This window comes from Folsomia candida, unplaced genomic scaffold, assembly GCF_002217175.1.
Source record: "Folsomia candida strain VU population unplaced genomic scaffold, ASM221717v1 Fcan01_Sc003, whole genome shotgun sequence".
NCBI classification, from domain to species: Eukaryota; Metazoa; Arthropoda; class Collembola; order Entomobryomorpha; family Isotomidae; genus Folsomia; species Folsomia candida.
The window spans coordinates 5,932,486-5,952,020 of NW_019091195.1; the positions used below are offsets into that span (position 1 = coordinate 5,932,486).

Genomic DNA, 19,535 nt, shown 5'->3' on the forward strand with positions numbered 1-19,535 from the left:
GCAATTTGCTTATTAAAGATAAAAACAACCTTGACATTTCAACTACATCTCGTCCATTGAATAGCCTCGAGGTGCGTGGAAGTATTTTTATACATTTACTTCTTCGCACATTGCATATGTTCCGTTTGCATTATTATAAAGCATGACTTAAAGCTACATTTACTTTACATACAGGTATTTCACTGAAATATAATCCTGGAAGATAAAGTTTGCATAAAAAGGAGATGATGAAATGTATTTTTCTCAATTTCCTCAATAATGCAGTTTAATGCAATATGTACTAAAGAGGTGCATACATACCTCAATACTCAACATGCAAAAAGTTATGCTAACGGGGTTTGCAACGGGTTTTATGTAGGAAGACGTTCTTTACATTTATTTGCAACTTTTCATCCCATAACAAGAAAATCAAAGGGTTTTGGTTTTCAGTAGCTTGAAATTAACCTGAATTATCGCAATTCTTAACTGTCATTCATTCCAGGCGTCGCATATTTTCATGTGTAAACATTGGGCTGTAACAACCTATTAAAGCAACATATGGTTGAAAAGGGTGATGGTGAAGTAATGTTGTATTCATATGTACAATACACCTGTTAAAGAGGCCTGGGATTTAGAATTTAGATCCGCCTAATAAAGATTATGATGTGATGTGGCACTATTATACGTTAATCGTGGAATACTCGTTAAAATAAAAGTAGAGCAGATTTAAAGTGTGTTTTAAGCATATAAAATCTAATATAAATCGTTTGTGAATTATAACAAAACTTGGGCAGCTAATAAATAAGTGCATACAAGTTGTGCTTGACCGGAATTGAGTAATACCGGTAGAAATAAATTTATATGTAAGATGCAAAAGTAATTGGTCTAAACTGATAAGTACAACAGCACACATCAACACATAAAATGTTGTATATCCGAATTTTGGAGAAGATCCTGAATGAACGTGACACTAAAAAAACGCAATATGCTCAATTGATTCGCGTTTGCGAGTCCACAATTCGTAAGTTAAATTAAGGAACAACTTATTATTATTGTGTTGAATTTAGATACATTTTCCAATTCACAATTTTCAGAGGAAATTCGATCCTCAGCAATACAGGAGAAATTTGGGCCTCAGCAACAAGTGCCTTTGAAGGACTTTGAAGGAGTGAGTGGTGGTGACGATGGAGAAAACAACAACGTGGTGCTGGGTGAAAGCAATAAGTCGTTGCTGCTCCCGGATGACAAAAGTAGCTTCCAAGTCGACTCTGAAAAGTACTTCCTCCCACTGGAAATGGCGACCAAGGGGGATTCTCCCAAAGTCACTATCCTTGCATTGGATGGTATCCAGAAACTACTGGCTCATGGTCACCTTACAGGAAATTATCCAAGCGCAGCCAATCCGAATAAGAGGCTAATTGACTTTATTGTTGAAACAATTTGCTCATGTTTTACCGGAGTCGAAACAGATGAAGGGGTAGAATTGCAAATCATTAAGGTCTGAATTTTTTATACACGAGTAAACGATAGTCAACAATGCTTAACAATGTCTAAATAGAGATCCTTATGTTTTTAGGCGCTATTAACTGTAGTGACGTCACAACACGTACAAATTCATGAGGGATCAGTTTTATTAACACTTAGAACGTGCTTCAATATTTATTTGTTAACCAAAAATCAAATCAACCAAACTACAAGCCGAGCAATGTTAACACAAATGCTGCAATCCATTTTCACCCGGATGGAAATCGCATATGACGGCATTTCCGAATGCCCGTCACAAATTGATGGGGACGTGACGCCAGAGAAATTGGAAGAGATTACAGGTTCAGTAGAAAGTATGATAACAATTAGTCAATTTTTTGCTCTGTGAATGGCATGGCTTTACCTACTAACATTTGCTCATAACGTAACTGCATAAAAAGTTTCGCTTAAATATTTCACTAGACTGGGATCAGGAAAGTGTTACTTGGTTCAATCAAATGGACTTGTCTTCTTTATTCTACAATGCTAACCAAGCTCTACTTTCTACATGTAAATATTTAAATTTTCAAATAAACGTATTCCCGTTAAATATAATTATGTATTTTTTCATAGACACGGAAGAAGGGTTGGATAATCCAACGAAACATTCTATGGAGTCATTGGAAGGGCGAACAATAAGCATTTCTGGCGAAAATGACAATGAAGAACACATTCCTCTCAATCAAAATGAAGAGCCCGTAAATTTTGATAGTTCTCATCAAAACATAATTCAGACTGATCAGAAGCAAAAAAATTCTTGCTCAAACTGCCACAGTATTTTGCAGAAAGATGCATTTCTAGTATTATGGGCTGTCTGTAAATTGGCAGCAAAGCCAAATGTATCAGAAGATTTGGATTTAGATACTAGGTATATACTTCCTTATATTATCATATGTAATATTAAACACTAATTATCAACTTTTATACTTATTTTTATCAGAAAACAATTAGAATATAAGTCCACAATCCTGTCATTTCAACTTATCAAATCCGTGCTCAACAATTGTGGAACAGTATTTCAAAGCAGCCCAATGTTGTGTACCGCAGTCAAGCAATATTTGTGTACAACACTGAGGACGACCGGAGTGTCCATAAACCAAGAAATTTTTAAGCTCAAATTGGATTTGTTAATCATTTTAATTGATAAATTTCAAAATAATTTGTCAAAGGAAATTGAGGTATGCTAACATTTACATATATAAAGAAAATTAAGTCAAATCAATAGAATATTAAGTTTGCATTTATTTTAAATAAAAATATTTATGGTGTAGAAATTGATGGAAGAAGTATTGTTTCCTGTTATGGAAAAACCTGCGACATTTTCCAACGAATACATACTCCTAACACTTGGGACAGTAAACCGAATTTTCAACAATTTCACATCACTCGTGGATTTGTTAGCAGGAGAAGAAAGTGGAGTTTTTGAACGAATGATTAGTTACACGTGCAAATTAACTAATTCTGAAAATTACTCGGGTGATCCTGGTCCATTGACAGCTTTGCCCATTAGGATGCTGGCCTTGGAGTCGATAACATTGCTTCTTAGCAAAATGTCCTTGTCCCTAGAAAAGAAAACTGAAAACTTTTCACCTCAAGTTGAAGAAGGAGGACCCGTGGTGCAAATTGAAGAAACGGATACTAGTACATTTCATAATTTGGAAAACCAATTTGAAAATACGACACACTCATTTATTTCTGCTCTATTCACTTTGCTGGAAACAATCCCCGATACTATTGGTTTAGACATCATGATTCAAAAAACTGCACAACGGTTATTTGAAAAAGGAAATTTTGGGTAATTAGTTTCCAAATGGTTGTTTAGTCCATACCGGAAGTCAAGTGGATCGTCTTAATTAAAAAAATATTTCATGCAGTGGCAATTTGGAAAGTGCAGATGCCATTTATGCCTTGATGTATTCATCCATTTGTCTCATTGGCGAATTGTCTTCCCAACAGGCAAGTACCCTCTTTATTAAAATATGTTTTTTATTAGGCCAATTATTTTTCATAGTTATGTGCATGAACTTAAAAAATAATTTTACAACCATTCAACCCACCGGAGGAGAAATTATCATTAGGCTTTATAAGTCTGTTATCCTAGTCTGTGTCATAAATTTTTATAGTGCCGAAGGGCGTGTCATCAACATTTTTATACGACAATGCCTACAACTTTCCCTACTTCATAATTCATAACGCACAAGGCAACATTGACAATGCGTGGCAAAAATATTTGCTTAAAATTCGTTGAATAACATACTACTTTTGGGTGCATGTAAATATTATTAAAAATGAGGATTAGGTTATGCTCACGATTTTCAGTTTAGCATCACATGCCGTTACTGTCATGCATTTACACTTTGTTGGGACAGTAAAATAATTATGATGTGAAACAAGAGCGTAAATTATACCCATTTTTACCCAAGCTTGAATTAGTGTACCAATTTCGTGGTGTAAATGAGCACCATTTATTTTTGAGAAAATGGGTAGCTTTGTACAAGTGCTGTCATTTTTTCATTTACAATTCACTTACAAAATATTTTTTTAAGATTTGGTCTCTGACATTTCCGTCAGCAAAGAGCGTATGGTTTATTATAATGATTAAGCTCTGGATCTACTTCCACCCCCATCCCCACCCATATCCGTGACCATAATGATGATATTGGGGTTTCGGGTGGTAGTAGTAACGAGGTCGGAAAAGCTTGGGGCCTAGAAGGGCTCCATACAAGAAGGACTTTCCAATGATCAATGGGGCGACAATTGGATCGAGTGGTGATCTCTTCATCCTGTTTCCTGCAAAATAAATAAGTTTTAAATAAGTATTTTAGTTCCTTGTGAAAAAAAAAGAAATTTAGAACAACAAAAAAACATTCACGGTAACATAATATAATCATAACAGAATAATTGAAGACAACTTTGTCGATTGTTTGCTTTAATTCACATTAATTATACAATCATAAATTATGAACGCATTGTTTTATCATCAAAACCAAATGTGCGTTAACATTGTTGTTCTTGCTAAATGTGTTGCATAAACCACTGCACTTGTTTTCTTGGATGCCGCAATAATGGCGAGGTGTGGGAAATTTACGCAAAAAAATGACATTTACACGTATGAAGATTTTCACTTTCATTAAGAGGAAATACGAATTAGTGGGAAGAATAACAAAGGTTTAATAATTTTAAAGATGGATTGTCTAGAGCAAGCCACACTTCCTCAGGGCTTCCTTCAGTTCCTTCCTTCCTCGTGTGGTATTAATTGTGCGTGTTGCACATTAAATGCTTGATTACATTTGTTAAGCTGTGTATGAGGACTGAGTAATTTACTCGTTGACGAAACCGATTAAACGCGTTGTCAGAGTTGTCACTGCTAATTGAGTGTGGTGGACTAACATCTGCATACTGTACGTGCACGCATATTGCATGTACCTACTCTGATGATTATATGCACGAGACTTGCAATTATTATGTCCCTAGCTTTAAGAGTCCGCATAATCATTTTTTAAATACTACTTTCGAAATGATTTTCAAAACTATTTATGATCTGTTAACTTAAGAAATGCTAGAAAAATGATTACCGTGTACTTCAGGAACAATTTGTGTGGCATCTTGATTGTATGAAACAACGTCTCCCTCGACCTCACCTAATTCCATGAAAATGTAATATTACGTATGGTTAGTCATTGTGTGGAAATTTCCTCTATGATGATATTATTAGTATTTATGATCGGTCAAAGACAGTATGCTCAAAATCTTACCTGAGTTTGGCAACTGGATGGAAGAGGCAAAAACACTTAGCACAACAGCCGAAAGAACACTTGCGACAAAAACTCCCTTCATCTTGATCTACGTTTTTCCTCAAATTTGAAATTAGGCAGGGTTCGAAATCTGGGGTCCTGTTATTGTTTCCAAGTTGTGCACAGTACAAAGTCCACTCAACAAATGAAGGTGCAGGGAATAGGATCTCGAACTATATATACGAGTAGATAAGAGGAGGATTGCACCATTTGTGGCAGGTGACAATTCGTCGGCTGTACGGACGCCTTCGACTTTCCCACCCTTTGCAGCTTAAGGAGAACAAAGTAAAAGAAAGAACGCTGAAATAATAAGAGATCACTGCACGCCTTGGTTAAAAGAGGTGGTGGTTTAGCACAGTTGGGCACGTTATAAACAATAACCATGTCAGACACTGCGTATGTCTACTACTGTAATCAAGCCTAATGAGTGAATTAAAATGAGTGAGTTATACATACGATACACACTCAACTTGGCAAGAATTGTGAGTGATGTAAATTTTCTTAAAAAATAAAAATTAAGACTTGTTTCAAATATGCACTTTACCGTACTTCATCAAATTTGAGAAGAATATATGTAGGTAGGAAAACACTTTTGATTTGCTAAAACATGCCAATAATCACCAATAATAAAACTCAAACAAATAACATTCTACTTGACTCAATCCTTCAATACGATGTCTGGTTATTAAATGTTTGTTATTGCACAGAGACTTTGTAATTAATTAGCCAAACGATTAAAATTATTGGGAAAATCAAAATAATTATCCTGATGTCTCAACCCAAGAGTTATGTGAGCCAAATCGATCACATCGAAAAATTAAAGAACAATTTGGACAAAATGAAGGTGCATGAAAATAATTGCAAGTTTTTATTCGGTCGTTAATTTGCATTATAATTTTGGCTGATTGTCATTCAAGATTGTCAATTATTTATGCACTTTAGTGGTGTTAGTATAATTTATATAATTTATTTGCTTAAAATTAATCCTTCCATTTGTCACGCTTACGGTCAAACTTTACTTTTGTGCATCAACCATGCTGCATGCATTTTACTGTAGGTATAAAGGTGACCATATGTACAAATGTAGGTACATAAGTTAAGTTAAGTATTCATTTCATTGTGGTCAGTCTCTGTCTGATGATTTTGTGTGAAAAAATCAATTGCCACTTAAACATATCCAATTCCATGTTTATTTTACCAATGTGACAAAAAAATTGTTTAATTTTATCCCTGTCCATACGATCATACGATACGAGATAGATATGTTCAAGTGTTGTAGGGTTAATTTTTGTAAAGTGTGAAAAATTGCTCAACTTCCGTAATTGTTGCCCTCATATTTATGTCATTCATCAAAAAGTTTTTAGCACTTTTAATTGTTATATAACAAGCATGAAACTTCTTTCCATTGATAAAATAAGATATGTGTGTGTGTGTATAGACCCCGGATAAGGTATGATATGATTGGTTGCAGTTCCTACAATTTTGGCAGTTTCGCACCTGCAACATCGTCTTTAATACTGTCTGATGGCTGCAATTGATAAGATAAACCAAATTAACTGAAATGAGGTCTGATTCGATCATGATTGCGAAGGAATGCAACTTATTTTGTGTAGTTTTGCTCCTTGTTGTTTATCTCAAGGTGCCTCTTATGGCATTATCGCACATGTACGTATTTTCATGCATGTAGTTCAATTGATGCTGATCAAATGTATTTGCTCTCAAATATCATTCATGCTCTCGAGTATCAAAATTTGCTCTTGGTGAAAAAAACATATGAATGAAATTTGGAGCACATATAATAATTAATTTCATGATACAATATTTGGCGATGGGTAAGAGTGTTGTAGGTTGCACAACGTCTTCTTAATTTGTAACGAAATAATAAGTGTAATTACTAATTATACTAATTGATCTATATAACGAAATATTTATGTGTGCAGTAGAATTAGTAAGCAAGAGGTACATATGTATCAAAAATTTGTAACAATTTATATACCTACCTCACTAATTTATCGTATTTTGCCTACATTTTCCCACAGGGTAGAAGAAGGGCGAATAAAGAATGGTTCGTTAAACTGAATCAACCTGGTTGGTGTCGGACTCTGCTGTCATCTGAATTCTTGGAGTCAGTATTTGACGAAATTGATGGTATGCATTCATTCTTATTTAAAATATTTAATTTAAAATATGTTACATGCAAAGGATTTTCGTAGGCATATTTTTGCGATTTTAGATGAATTTTTACTATGTAGTTGTGCGATGATTTCACACTATTCACACAAATATATGTATCCCTGATGTGCAGTTTGACATTAGTATTAGTTTACATCACGACATTATTTATAATAAGAATACACATTAACAAGAGTACAATTGAATTATCTCTTCTCAACAACGTGTTGTACATATACGACGACTTGTGACATTAAACACTTAATATTATAAAATAGTCGTAAAAATGAAGTTTCATGTGAATTGTACTGTGTACTTAATTACAGCGCACCTTAAGCAGCAAGTCAAGCACCGGAAACAACAAAATATTTGTGTGCAATCGCAATCACTCAACGTGATGCATAGCGCAAAAAAAATTATCACAAATATGGGATTACATCAATCGTCATTTTTTTATGAAAAGCAAGTTCGATCGGTCAAAAAAATGTTCAAGGTAATCCTATTTATCGTGTGTTCATGTAAGTAACGCATTTTGAAATGACTTTTATGCTCAGATCATGGGAAAATCTGTGCTCAACGCGTTACTGGGAACACTTATTATTTACGACGATACTGCTGTCACCGATATTTGTCTCGATGGACTTCAAAAAGCAATTCACATATCGGCCGTTTTGAGTTTGAAAGTGAGATTCGCTATAATTAATTTATGCATGATTATGTAAATTTATCACCTAAAACGATGATTGTTCACACAGAATGAGAGGGATGCATTTGTTCAAGGTAAGAACAATGATCATTCGATATGTTTAATAACATTGAGCAACTTTGTAACAGTGCAAATGACTTGTGATATTTAAATATGCTGAAAATGGTTTTCAGCTTTGTCCCGTCTGAATTTAGCAGCTCTGAAGGAGATTAAGAATAAAACTGCGAATGCATTGGTGGTTAAGAGCAAGACGTCGAGTACCACCACGACGGAGAACGGGGTCACAAAAACGACGATTACGACAACCACAGAGACCAAATGTCGCAACGTTGATATCATTCTGACGCTCTTGAACGTGGCTATTAACGAAGGTCTGTGCAGTACTGGGTATTAAGTTAATGCATACATTTAAATACCTTAATACATATACGCACCAAATAATATTTGTGCAGATATTTATGGGTTGTTGTATAAAATAAGATTCAAGAACGTATGTATTTATTATTGAAAATGCACTTTCAAAGTAAAGTTCACGTGTCAGAATAGAATAAATAATGTGTGAATGATGATAGAATCTGTTATATTGTTGCATTTTGATACTTAATCTCGTTTGAATTATAGGCAATTATCTCACAACTAGTTGGTTGGATACCCTCAAATGCGTTTCTCAGCTGGAGGCTTCAGAACTGATGCGACGAAACAGTTCTAGAACCCCGAGTCCGACCACTGAAACGGATAACGACACAAGCAAAAGTTGGTACACTTGGGCTGGATCGTTGGTTCCAACTTTGTGGGACAATTCAAGCAAATTGGACAGTAAATAATTACATCAACTATAGCAGAGTCTCATATATTTACATATAACGCTCAGATGTAAATTGTCTTCCAATTCTGTTTCAGTCGCAAGTGTAAAACAGTCAATAGACACAAGTGTAACTCGAATATTCCTAAATTCTACAAAGTTGGATGAAAATGGAATTGTAGAATTTTTCAAAGCTCTATGCCAAGTAAAATATACATACATCGATACTTTCGACAAGCAGTGACCACTAAAAAAAATTCAACTTACTTACAGGTGTCCCTCATCGAAATTACTCATCCAGAGAATCCACGATCATTTGTGTATGAAAAGATTTTTGAGGTAGCTCATATCAATATGCATAGATCATCGCAACAATGGTGTAGCATATGGCAAGTAAGATAATCCCCGAAGTTGCTTTTATTTGACGAGTAATGAAATGGCAATTATATATTTATTAATTTGCGTAGGTTTTAAGTGACTACTTTAGTCATTTGGCCTGCTCGTCGGATGAAGACGTCTCATTTTTTGCGATTGACTCGATAACAAAGTTAGTTGTACACTTGTTAGCAAAGGAAGCACTTGGAAACTTTCGATTTCAGGATCACTTTCTTAGACCATATGAAACTGTGATGCAGAACACACCGTAATTATTCCTTTCAACATTAGATTATCTTTCATTCACATCTCTACATATATCTGGCATTTAATCACAAAGAACCTCGTTTCATTAAATTTTTTAAACTATATATAAACCCATATATAAATATGTATATACATATCTACATAGGTTCGTATCCACACGGGAGCACGTGATTGGAGCTATTGCAAAAATTGTGAGAACTCACGCTTCACAATTAAGGTCTGGTTGGAGTCCAATATTCCGCATTTTACAATCTAGCGTTTTCCATGATTCATTGGATACCGCTGAAATGTCCTTTTCCATGTTAAAAGATGTTATAAGTAAGCAAAGACTTAGAACAATAACGACAATTTATTTCAGCTCATCTAAAAAACTGAACGGTTTTCTGTGCAGACATGTTCACTGGAGCTGAATTGAGTTTACAAAGTTCTTACCATGTACTTTTGAGGTGCCTGGCTGACCTTGGGTTTAAGGGCCAAACGCAAAATGTTCAAACCGAGTCACTAAAATTAATGAAAAAAATTGCTAGTCTAGTCTACAGCAGACCTGAGGTGCGTCTAACATTGTGACCTACATAATATATAAAAATTCTTAAACAATGGAAAACTTACCTCTTAATTAACTATAGTTATTTCTTACACCGGAATCACCAAGCATTAACCCATCGGCTTTGTGGACTTTTGGATGGCTTCCCATCTTCAATGAATTATCAAGTGTTGTAATTGATGCTGAGAAATGTGATTTTACAGATGCTAATCAAGCCACTGCTTTGACGGTACGCAAATTTTATATCTAATGTCTTGAATTCTTAACGTCTCAACAATGTGTTTTAATATGTCGTAAGTAGATCATATTTGAGCTCGTGAAGGAATATGGAGAATCATTTCATACAGAATGGTGGCAGTCTTTGTTTGGACTTTTATTCTCCATATTTAACAAACTGAAATTTAACGGAGAGGATTCAGTCTTGGTTAGTTGACAAATTATTTACTTCTTTATGACGCTCCAAAATACAATGCATATTTAGTTTCCTTTTCATTGCATAACCCTATTTCTATCATTGCTCACTTTTCTATTATTCTCATTATGCTTCAGGCTGATGCAACTCCTAAACCATCCAAAGGATACAACCAACTTTATTGTTATTATTACGTACAGTTTGCTATAATCGACACTTTCATTCGTCAATATGATATTTTGGGCGATGTATTGATGGGCACGCTCCTCAACGAGTTGGAATGGTGCATTCGACAACAAGGTAAACTCGTATCTTTAATAAATATTATGGAATATAATATGCATCCCAAATAATTAAAACTCTTCAATCTTAGGTCATGATCAAATTGCACTTGCTGGGGTAAGTCATGAACTTATTTTGAAATTTAAAATTAAAATGAAGGCTTGATTTGTCCAAAATGTTAATTAACCAACCTTACAATTGTATATGTAGGTCCAGTGTCTACACCAATTAATACGAATGCTGCATAACAAAATGCATATGTCAGAGTGGACTTTAATTTCAAACCTGATTCAGAGTCTACTGCAAACGCTTTACCCTTTGCAGGTACATAAATTAATAATAAGACTCACAACTAATTGGGTTTAAAAATCACAGGTTAAGTTTTGTAAATATTTTTCAGAACAAAGTGCATAACGACCGCATATGGAACCCAGTAGTTCAGCTCGAATTATTGAAAGTTGTTAAAACCATCCTTATCCCCCCATCAGATGAAGAACTACAGGTATTCTATCATACATATCACATGTGTATTTTGTATTTAGTTATGACGAGACTCTATAACCAAAATGAATTTTACAGGAAACTGTAAACGGCAGAAATGAGACTACTGATGGTAAACGCGATCACAGTAATTCAATTAAAGATATCCGCACATTGATAGGGGATCGCAATCTTTTCTGTCTGTTGGATGCAATTGAAACTAAAATTTCACTAATTGTGACTTCCCATAAGGAAATGAAAAAGGTGGTAGTTCTACAATTCATTAACTATTTGTATGATAATCCAGTAGTTCATTCTGTCATTCTTTGGTTTCAGCCCTTACTACACGTACCGTTTGACCTCCAATTACAAGAAACCCTGCTCATGGACACGTATCTTCGTTTTCTTGTCCAAATGTATTTTCACCAGTCGTGGTCGAATGATGAGATTGGCAAAATTGAGAATCGGTTCACAACTGGAGTTGCAAAAGTTCTCGAATGCTTCGTTACTATACAACCAATCACGCCAAATCATTTGCATGATCTCACGGACATCATGACCGTTTGCATTCAAAATCTGCATCATAAAGTTCCTCAAGAGAAGGTAACATACATATCTATAATAGTGTCGTTGTATCCTATTCAGTTTATGATGAAATATTGTCTTTGAAATTTCCTGTGCAGTTTCTCTCGTTCGCCACCATTTTGTACCCCAACTTTTGTGACCTTTTGGACTTGGAGCTTGAACCAGAGTTCAGTACTGCTCTAGCAAAGTATTTCTTAGCTGTAATAAGACTTAAAATTGGAGACAAGTATCTCATCAACCAGTTATAATTACAGTTTTTGGACTTATGTGATTTAAATGAATTAGAAAAAAATACATGAAATTTAATTTAATCTATATTTATGTATTTATTAATTTAAAAAGGTTTATATTTTGGGTATTGCAGAATTGAATGGCAATAAAATCGAATCTATATAATGAAACAAAATCTATCAATTATTAAATTTCAATGCTCAGAAGTCGGGGAAACGTATAGTGCTATTATACTCAATCACGAAGAGTGACTTACTACATATCTATAAATAAACGACATATCTATATTTTCATTGCATGCCTCTGATTATCAGTAGTCCGAATCCCAGCCTGGGATTCCCAGGTAAAACATGCGATTTTAACAGAGGATTTTAATACGAGAAAGTGCATGGACAGTCCATGCACTTTGAATAGTCCATGATGAACTATTCAAACATCCCTAATTCAACTAATCCTAAACGTAATAAACCTATTTATTCATATTTTACCTGTCCTATTTTTGTTGTTTTATTAACAACGTACGATTCATATTCTCCACCCCCCAAGTCAAATATTGATGATCACATTCATAGTATGAATTTCATACCAGCCTTTGATGGCAAATTCGTGTTTGTGTGCAGTCCTCAGTCAGTAGATCATCCTTCCACCACCTTCACTCTTTTATATAATTTCATTCAGCTGTCGGGCATATTAATATTTTCCTTTGTCTGCATTTTGTAATTGTTTAAAGTTGAAGTTAGCATATCTCATAAAAAGCGTACATTTTTTTCAAATACTAGGATGAAGAACCTACTTATTTACTCATTCATAATATGTGTAACAGGTGGTTTACTCGTGGGTAAGAAAAAATTAGAACATTTTGGTAGGCCTACTTTGGATTATGAAATAATTTAATTTGATTGTAAAATGATTTTTCTTTAGCTGCAGATACAGAGTACAAAGTGACCTCTGGGAACAAGACGGTGCATGTTTTCTGGACCATGAACAGCCTTGAGGACACCCACATTCTACGATGTACTACTGAAGGGTCTCCCTTGCAGCTCTCTTTAAAATGGGCCCTAGGTGAAGAGCGAAAGGTATATACTTAACAATAAGTTTACTTAATTTGCACAGCAAATGTTAAACTAAACAGCAAACAAGATCCATAATTGATTGCAAACTATTGTTTTAATGCTAGGAATTTTTTGGGAATGCCACTATCCACGTGGACACAAAAAATGGGGCAGAAATCAAAATGAATTTCACTAAAATAGATTATGAAATCATTAATGAATTTTACTGCTTGGCGTATGACCCAGCAAATAATATCACCATAAGTGAGGCCGTATTCGACATTCATGTTTTAGGTATTTAACCTATCTACATAATTCCATTCCTTTTCTCGGTACTAATTATATAATTAATAATAATTAATTACAGAGACCATCTCGGGCTGGAATGTCTTTTGGATGTCGATGTTCTTGGTCGCTTTTGTCGTAATGGCGGTAGGAATTTGCAGGGGCCTTAAATTCAACCAATATTCCACACTGATTGAAACATGAGCAGGGGTTACCATTCACAAATCAATCATCTTAATCCGCTTTATCTACATACTTACCTGAACCATGACCATATTGTCAAGAAGCAAGACTGATAATTCAAGTTAGAAACTTGGTGCTTTTATTATATTTTCTTTTATCTTTTGATATTGTATTTTACTATGCAATAGACTAACTCATTTGACAATCATTGTTCCATAATACTTGTCAATTTTTTTTCAATAATAGTAATATTTAATATATATGACATAAACAAATTCAAGCCTTATTTACTTTTTCTTCTTGTTGGCAACTTTTTTTTCTGGTTGAGTTCTCACCATAGCCAGCATGCGGCTAATCATATATAACAATCCACCCACAAGACCCGTCAGCATTAAGAGGGTTGCCATTACCATGAAAAGAAAAAAGGACCATACATCGAGCTGACGTCTTTCGTACCACGTTCGAGACATTCCTACCGGTTTCAGATGGGCAGTGTTTCCTCCGTGACGTAAAACATAATCTGTCCACCAAATTGCATCCTCCAACGGTTTCGACTTTTTGTCTCTAAACAATTTCGAGGTGTGTTTGGCGTTTGCCTTATACCTGGATTACGGGTTAAAATTATTTTGCATTGCGTAATAATATCATAGTTAGTATATTGCATTGTCATACTTTGGATTGGTGGTAATTTCCATTATCGCGTCTTCCAACTTTCTTTGTGTCATGGTCATGATTTCAAGTACGATGCCCCTTCCTTGTTCGCTAGTCCTGTCCGCATTAAAATCTTGGTCTCCAAACAGAGGAATCAAAATCAAAGGAACCCCATGATACACAGCTTCTTGGTTTCCAAGTAGTCCGCCGTGCGAGATAAATGCATGGATTTTTGGATGAGCTTTACATATATAGCAAATTCATAATTTACTCGGATGTTTTAAATAACGTTGCAATGATAAAAGTACTCGCCTAAAATATCTTGTTGGGAAACCCACTGAGCAATTTTTACATTTTTGGGCAAATTAGGCACACTTTCTTCATTCCATTTTACAATAAATTGAATGTCTTTGAATGTTCGCATTGATTCGAAAAACATATCTTTATAAATTACAGGCAGGGTTTCCGGTTTAGCAAATGTCCCGAAACTGAAGTAGATGAAGCCTTTCTTTCCTGCATCAATAAAGTCCATCAGGTCCTACAGACATTTATGACATTTAAAATGTAAGGGATTTGGCGATCTAATTTATTTTTATACTAAATAAAACTTGCATTTGCATATTTACCTTGGAAAGAGGTCGAGTTGTCTCCGTTAAATGAATCCCTCCCACTTCCACTATCAGAGGAGGAGTCGAACGCGGATAGTCCGTCGTGTGATGAGCATTTACAAAGATGAACGCCACGTTACGTTCAATTTCATGAAGAGGTGGAAGGTCAGTTAAATTCAGCCCCTTGCTGACTGCAGCTTCTATCCTTGGGAACACTTTGTTAAGTCGATTATAATGCCAGTGCAAGGGTCTCAAGAGGTTGAATGCTCTCTCAAAAAAATTCATATTACTGGGCAAATGGTATTGAAGCTCTGGCAGATTTTCATCTGCAAACCCATAGCTTTCTGACCACCACCCGAGATAGGTTACAGTTCCGAAAATGATGTGTGGAGCCTTGAAGTAATGTGACAACGCGAGTCCACAATCGTTAAAAAAACCGTTTACAAAGACCAAATCGTACGAAGAACTCTTGATCCATTCAACTAACTTTGCGTCTTGCATTACCACTTCGCAACTATTTATGGAGAAATCAATGTAGCCGTTCCAAATCTTGCTGATGGCAGGTGCACCTGCTTCAAGTCTGGCTCCAAGAAAATCGACTGTCAGTCCCATTTTTTGAAGAAAATTTTCAGGAATTATTTCATGGACTTTGTGGTTTGGAACTTTTGGTGGAAAGGGTGAGAAAAACGTTACATTGTGACCCTTGTCTGCTAATTTTTCAACAAGAGGCCACACCGAAATTCTGTGGCTAATCCCAGACACCCCCCCGTAGAAAAAAATATTCTTTCCCTCGCCATAATTCAGAGATTGAGCTAAGAAAATTATTTGAAGTAGCAGTTTCAACCTCATGCTTATGGCAAGCATATTCAAGCAATGACTACATGCACGATCTTGTCTACCTGAAATTCTCATTGAGGTTGGTCATCGTCTTTAGCTCAAGGTTACATTGCAATACTGATTTTAAAAATTATGAACTGGTTATACAATCCGTACGTAAGTACATATGTAAAACAGGTGTATGCTTTATGTAGTCACGTAATCCTTTTTTTCCAGTCTACATAATATGCAAGTGGTTGGCATTGGTCGATAGTTTTTGATTGGATCAGTCCATGTGCATTTCTATGTATCTATTTTATTATGTGCATAACTCTGAAGTGACCAGAGAATCGGTTGGATCAGTCATTTATTTAAGCAAAATTATAACCCGACTTTGGATTAGTCAAACATATTCAAACATTTTATTTCGGGAAGCCTAAATAACTTAGTCTTTTTTAGATTTAGCAGTATCAGTCCTAAATACAAGTTTATGGATTTTTCTTAAAAGAGTCAATATAATAATTAAGCCTATGATTCCACACCCGACAAGGAATAACCAAATATCTAGCATCCTTCGTTCCAACCAGCTCCTTTTTAGTCCGATGGGTTGCAAATGCCTAGCATCTTTGTGGCGCATGACATATTCGACCCACCATAACGCTGTATCTACCGGCTTCATTGGCCGATCTCTGAATAATTTGGAAACTTTCCTAATATTTTCAGCATACCTGGAAAGAAATTTAAAATTTTTTCACTAAATAAATAAATAATGTTCATTCCTAGGGAAGTGATAAATAATAACTTACAAATTGTTTCCCAAAATTTCTCGGATTGCACTCATAAGATTATCTTGCGTCAGATTACCAATATCAATCATCACACCCCTCTTTCGCATTTGGATCCTTTCAGCGTTGTAGTCTTGCTCAGCGAATAGAGGAATTATAATTGTCGGCACCCCATGGTACACAGCCTCCTGCGTCCTACAATGCAAGATAAAGGCTCTCAAATAAGTAATAAATTCTATGTATGCATATATCTAGCTTAAATTTTGACATTTTGTCATACACTGAATTGTGGTTCACCAAAAATAAATACATTATTAGCTGCCGAAGAGGTATAACGGATAATATTTAAACATACCCTAACAATCCTCCGTGAGAAATAAATGCCCGAATCTTTGGGTGAGCTAAAAAAATGTATGTAATTTATAGTGGGTGAACAATTTTTGCTCTTTTTACGTGTCCCTCGGAATAACACGCTATTGAGGAAAAATTTCGTCCTCCATAACTGTGGAGAAAATGTATAGATAAATAAAGTGGTCACCTAGCACGTCTTGTTGAGATATCCATTTCACCAGCTTAATATTTCTTGGTAAAATCATCCCTGTAATAGAATCATCACTCCACTTTACCAGGAACTGAACCGTTGTTGTATTTCCCATGGCATAAAAAATTGACGAAACAATTTGCTGTGGCAGGTTTGTAACATTTGCAAATGTTCCAAAACTAAAATAGATAAATCCTGTATCCGAAAGGTTGATAAATGTCTCAATATCCTGTGAAGAAAATACAAGTATTCAAACATTACACTCAGGCTTTGAACTATGGTAATCACACTTTGTTGCTTAAATGTGATTTTCACACCCTCTGATTTATTCGCCAATTGTGATTTCTGATTTAATATCAAATACAAGCAGGACGCGAAACAACTTCCTTAAATAAATACATTTCAGAACGAACTAACTTGATATTTGAAATTAGCCTGAAATTCTGAAATTCTGCATTTTGCTGTGTGACCTGAGCCGATTAAGACAAAGTTGCATTTTGCATTTGATTTGTATGTATGTTAAATATTCAGAAAACATCGACTCGAATATGAAAATGGTCAGAATTTTATGCTGAATCCGTGTATAAACCTAGTTGATATATGTTCTAAAACATACATCAAAAAGTTGTTCCGCTTTGACCCGTAATCACAGAAAGCCCATAAATCACATGTTTCACAGAAATCACGTAAAGTCACATTGCAATGTGATTTTCCAAACCCTGATTGCATTACTTATTACATCATCTACTTACATGAGAATAAATAAGATTTTGACTTATACCTCTGCAAGCGGTTTTATTTTATCAGTGCAATGCATTCCTCCAATCTGAACAAAAAGTGGGGGCAGGGATCGTGCGTATTCTTCAGAAAAATGTGTATTCATGAAAACCAGGCTAACATTACGCTCGATATCTGCAAATGATGGCATGTCTGGCATATTGAGACCATCCCGAAGAATTTTCTCCAACTTTGGGAACATATAATAAAGGCGACTCCATTGCCAATACAAAGGTTGCACGGCGTTCCGAACACTTTGAAAGAAGTTCATGTTCTCTGGAAAGTGGTATTGAAATTCGGGAAAATTTTCGTCTGGATAACCGAATGACTCTGACCACCAACCAAACGTGTGGGTTGTTCCGTAAATAATGTGGGGCGCTTGGAATTTATGTACCAAACTGTATGCACAATCATTGAACATTCCATTCATAATTACTAGATCGTATTTTGAGTTATTGATCCAATCCACAAGCTCCTGACTTTGTACAATTACTTGACAGCTTTTTATTGCAAACTCAAAATACGTGGACCATATATTGGCTATGGCAGAAGCACCACCAGCGACTCTCGCCCCAACAAAATCCACGCCAACAACTGCATCTCGTAGAAGGTTCTCGACAACCATTTCATGGACTTTCGGATTAGGATTTTTAGACGGGAGAGGCGAGAAGAATGTCACGTTATGACCCCGCTCCACTAAAGCCTCCACTAGCGGCCACACTGTAAAGACAATTTTTTCTGTCGGTTGCGGTTACATACAAAATAATTTCCAACCAATTAAGTTATAATTATACCTGTAATTCGATGGCTATAGCCTGAAACTGCCCAGAAAAATAGAATATTTTCTCCGTTTGTAAAATCTACACAAGAGCTAGTCACCAAGATCGCCAAAAAAGATGCCAGCATGGTTTTTGACCTCATCATGAAGTTTTTAGAGCGTGCTAATTGTATGTCTTGCAGTGAGCAGACTCAGGAGCTTACTAAAATTATGTAGATAATCGGGTGGAATCAACGTGACCCAACGACTGGACGGAACAAAGTACTTTATTTTATTCAAAACATGTTAAGTGTTATTGGGAACGTTTGGATTGGAAACAAACAAAGAACAGGCTTGATAAGCTTATCGTTAATGTTTGCTGGTTGGGATAGTCAATAAAACACTTGATCATATGCAGACATTTATGTGCTCAAGTAATACATATGTACCTGAGTACAATTAATCCTAAGTTAAGAAGATCAAATATGGGCACCAATGTCTACTGGTTTACGTAATATAGGAAAATAAAAAAAGCTGTGCTTCATTTAGTTTTCTTGTTTGATAACTTATCGCTAACAAGTAATAAGTATTTTGATTAGTTTCATTTACAAATTCCTGTAATTAAGATCTGGTCAAATCCCTTCGCCACCTGGGTTTCTTTCGCTCGATCATTTCCTAAATTATTACAAACAAAATTAAAAATCAATTCAATATTCTATGAAAGACACCAAGTTGAGAAAATAATGGCCGATATACCAGCCAAATAGCCGTCGCCAATAGTAGAGCTCGAACATCAGGAGCAATATCCTCCTTCTTGTATTCTAATACAGAATACCCTGGTAAAGACCGAATTTTAGCAATCCTAGACGAATCCATGACCTGCATTACCAATAATAATTTAAATTGGCTCCGTAGAATGCTTATTAC

General features: G+C 35.3%; 5 protein-coding genes across 9 annotated transcripts; 2 read left to right on the forward strand and 3 right to left on the reverse strand.

Annotated features, from left to right (window-relative positions):
• The first annotated feature begins 314 nt into the window (after window positions 1–314).
• On the forward strand, window positions 315–12,323 carry LOC110846399 (brefeldin A-inhibited guanine nucleotide-exchange protein 2). Of its 5 annotated transcripts, none has more exons than XM_022093137.2 (28): window positions 315–1,000; window positions 1,074–1,477; window positions 1,556–1,817; window positions 1,927–2,013; window positions 2,077–2,371; window positions 2,444–2,681; window positions 2,775–3,298; window positions 3,378–3,459; window positions 7,337–7,445; window positions 7,796–7,962; window positions 8,024–8,152; window positions 8,225–8,249; window positions 8,349–8,546; window positions 8,797–8,991; window positions 9,076–9,182; window positions 9,251–9,370; window positions 9,445–9,620; window positions 9,765–9,937; window positions 10,011–10,168; window positions 10,246–10,392; window positions 10,465–10,587; window positions 10,776–10,875; window positions 10,949–10,974; window positions 11,068–11,181; window positions 11,258–11,359; window positions 11,437–11,601; window positions 11,674–11,940; window positions 12,021–12,323. In XM_022093137.2, exons 1-28 carry the CDS (start codon window positions 904–906, stop codon window positions 12,168–12,170), a joined length of 4,740 nt encoding a protein of 1,579 aa, XP_021948829.1. In that variant the 5' UTR covers window positions 315–903; the 3' UTR covers window positions 12,171–12,323. The 5 variants fall into 5 exon arrangements, with proteins under 5 accessions (XP_021948829.1, XP_021948828.1, XP_035704808.1 ...); XM_022093136.2 differs by having other exon boundaries at window positions 316–1,000; window positions 10,713–10,875; XM_035848915.1 differs by having other exon boundaries at window positions 316–1,000; window positions 1,556–1,805; window positions 10,713–10,875.
• On the reverse strand, window positions 3,933–5,462 carry LOC110846401. Its single transcript, XM_022093139.2, has 3 exons — window positions 5,259–5,462; window positions 5,079–5,144; window positions 3,933–4,293 (listed from the first exon to the last, which is right to left on the reverse strand). Exons 1-3 carry the CDS (start codon window positions 5,338–5,340, stop codon window positions 4,115–4,117), a joined length of 327 nt encoding a protein of 108 aa, XP_021948831.1. The 5' UTR covers window positions 5,341–5,462; the 3' UTR covers window positions 3,933–4,114.
• A 399-nt stretch (window positions 12,324–12,722) lies between the features above and the next one.
• On the forward strand, window positions 12,723–13,948 carry LOC110847988. Its single transcript, XM_022095070.2, has 4 exons — window positions 12,723–12,991; window positions 13,075–13,229; window positions 13,331–13,499; window positions 13,573–13,948. Exons 1-4 carry the CDS (start codon window positions 12,934–12,936, stop codon window positions 13,692–13,694), a joined length of 504 nt encoding a protein of 167 aa, XP_021950762.1. The 5' UTR covers window positions 12,723–12,933; the 3' UTR covers window positions 13,695–13,948.
• Window positions 13,790–15,814, reverse strand: LOC110847985 (UDP-glucuronosyltransferase 1-8). The gene is made up of 4 exons (XM_022095064.2): window positions 14,951–15,814; window positions 14,637–14,862; window positions 14,346–14,565; window positions 13,790–14,276 (listed from the first exon to the last, which is right to left on the reverse strand). Exons 1-4 carry the CDS (start codon window positions 15,794–15,796, stop codon window positions 13,961–13,963), a joined length of 1,608 nt encoding a protein of 535 aa, XP_021950756.1. The 5' UTR covers window positions 15,797–15,814; the 3' UTR covers window positions 13,790–13,960.
• A 284-nt stretch (window positions 15,815–16,098) lies between these two features.
• LOC110847986 (UDP-glucuronosyltransferase 2B15) lies at window positions 16,099–19,225 on the reverse strand. Its single transcript, XM_022095065.2, has 6 exons — window positions 18,646–19,225; window positions 17,856–18,571; window positions 17,072–17,303; window positions 16,889–16,934; window positions 16,555–16,728; window positions 16,099–16,476 (listed from the first exon to the last, which is right to left on the reverse strand). Exons 1-6 carry the CDS (start codon window positions 18,773–18,775, stop codon window positions 16,194–16,196), a joined length of 1,581 nt encoding a protein of 526 aa, XP_021950757.1. The 5' UTR covers window positions 18,776–19,225; the 3' UTR covers window positions 16,099–16,193.
• Between the last annotated feature and the right edge of the window lie 310 nt (window positions 19,226–19,535).

What these genes read in the sequence shown, in the direction of transcription:
- LOC110847986 (XM_022095065.2), bottom strand. Translation starts at nt 18,775, where the DNA reads ATGATGAGGTCAAAAACCATGCTGGCATCTTTTTTGGCGATCTTGGTG. An exon ending in ATCTCAACAAGACGTGCTAG is followed by an intron (nt 16,935 to 17,071) that starts GTGACCACTTTA and finishes ACATTTTTTTAG; the next exon opens with CTCACCCAAAGATTCGGGCA. An exon ending in TCTCACGGAGGATTGTTAGG is followed by an intron (nt 16,729 to 16,888) that starts GTATGTTTAAAT and finishes CTTGCATTGTAG; the next exon opens with GACGCAGGAGGCTGTGTACC.
- LOC110846401 (XM_022093139.2), bottom strand. Translation starts at nt 5,340, where the DNA reads ATGAAGGGAGTTTTTGTCGCAAGTGTTCTTTCGGCTGTTGTGCTAAGT. An exon ending in CATCCAGTTGCCAAACTCAG is followed by an intron (nt 5,145 to 5,258) that starts GTAAGATTTTGA and finishes TCATGGAATTAG; the next exon opens with GTGAGGTCGAGGGAGACGTT. An exon ending in AATTGTTCCTGAAGTACACG is followed by an intron (nt 4,294 to 5,078) that starts GTAATCATTTTT and finishes TTTATTTTGCAG; the next exon opens with GAAACAGGATGAAGAGATCA.
- LOC110847985 (XM_022095064.2), bottom strand. Translation starts at nt 15,796, where the DNA reads ATGCTTGCCATAAGCATGAGGTTGAAACTGCTACTTCAAATAATTTTC. An exon ending in TTCCCAACAAGATATTTTAG is followed by an intron (nt 14,566 to 14,636) that starts GCGAGTACTTTT and finishes ATATATGTAAAG; the next exon opens with CTCATCCAAAAATCCATGCA. An exon ending in GAAATTACCACCAATCCAAA is followed by an intron (nt 14,277 to 14,345) that starts GTATGACAATGC and finishes CCCGTAATCCAG; the next exon opens with GTATAAGGCAAACGCCAAAC.
- LOC110846399 (XM_022093136.2), top strand. Translation starts at nt 904, where the DNA reads ATGTTGTATATCCGAATTTTGGAGAAGATCCTGAATGAACGTGACACT. An exon ending in TTTGAAAAAGGAAATTTTGG is followed by an intron (nt 3,299 to 3,377) that starts GTAATTAGTTTC and finishes TATTTCATGCAG; the next exon opens with TGGCAATTTGGAAAGTGCAG. An exon ending in CGGTCAAAAAAATGTTCAAG is followed by an intron (nt 7,963 to 8,023) that starts GTAATCCTATTT and finishes TTTTATGCTCAG; the next exon opens with ATCATGGGAAAATCTGTGCT.
- LOC110847988 (XM_022095070.2), top strand. Translation starts at nt 12,934, where the DNA reads ATGAAGAACCTACTTATTTACTCATTCATAATATGTGTAACAGGTGGT. An exon ending in CCCTAGGTGAAGAGCGAAAG is followed by an intron (nt 13,230 to 13,330) that starts GTATATACTTAA and finishes TTTTAATGCTAG; the next exon opens with GAATTTTTTGGGAATGCCAC. An exon ending in ATTCGACATTCATGTTTTAG is followed by an intron (nt 13,500 to 13,572) that starts GTATTTAACCTA and finishes AATTAATTACAG; the next exon opens with AGACCATCTCGGGCTGGAAT.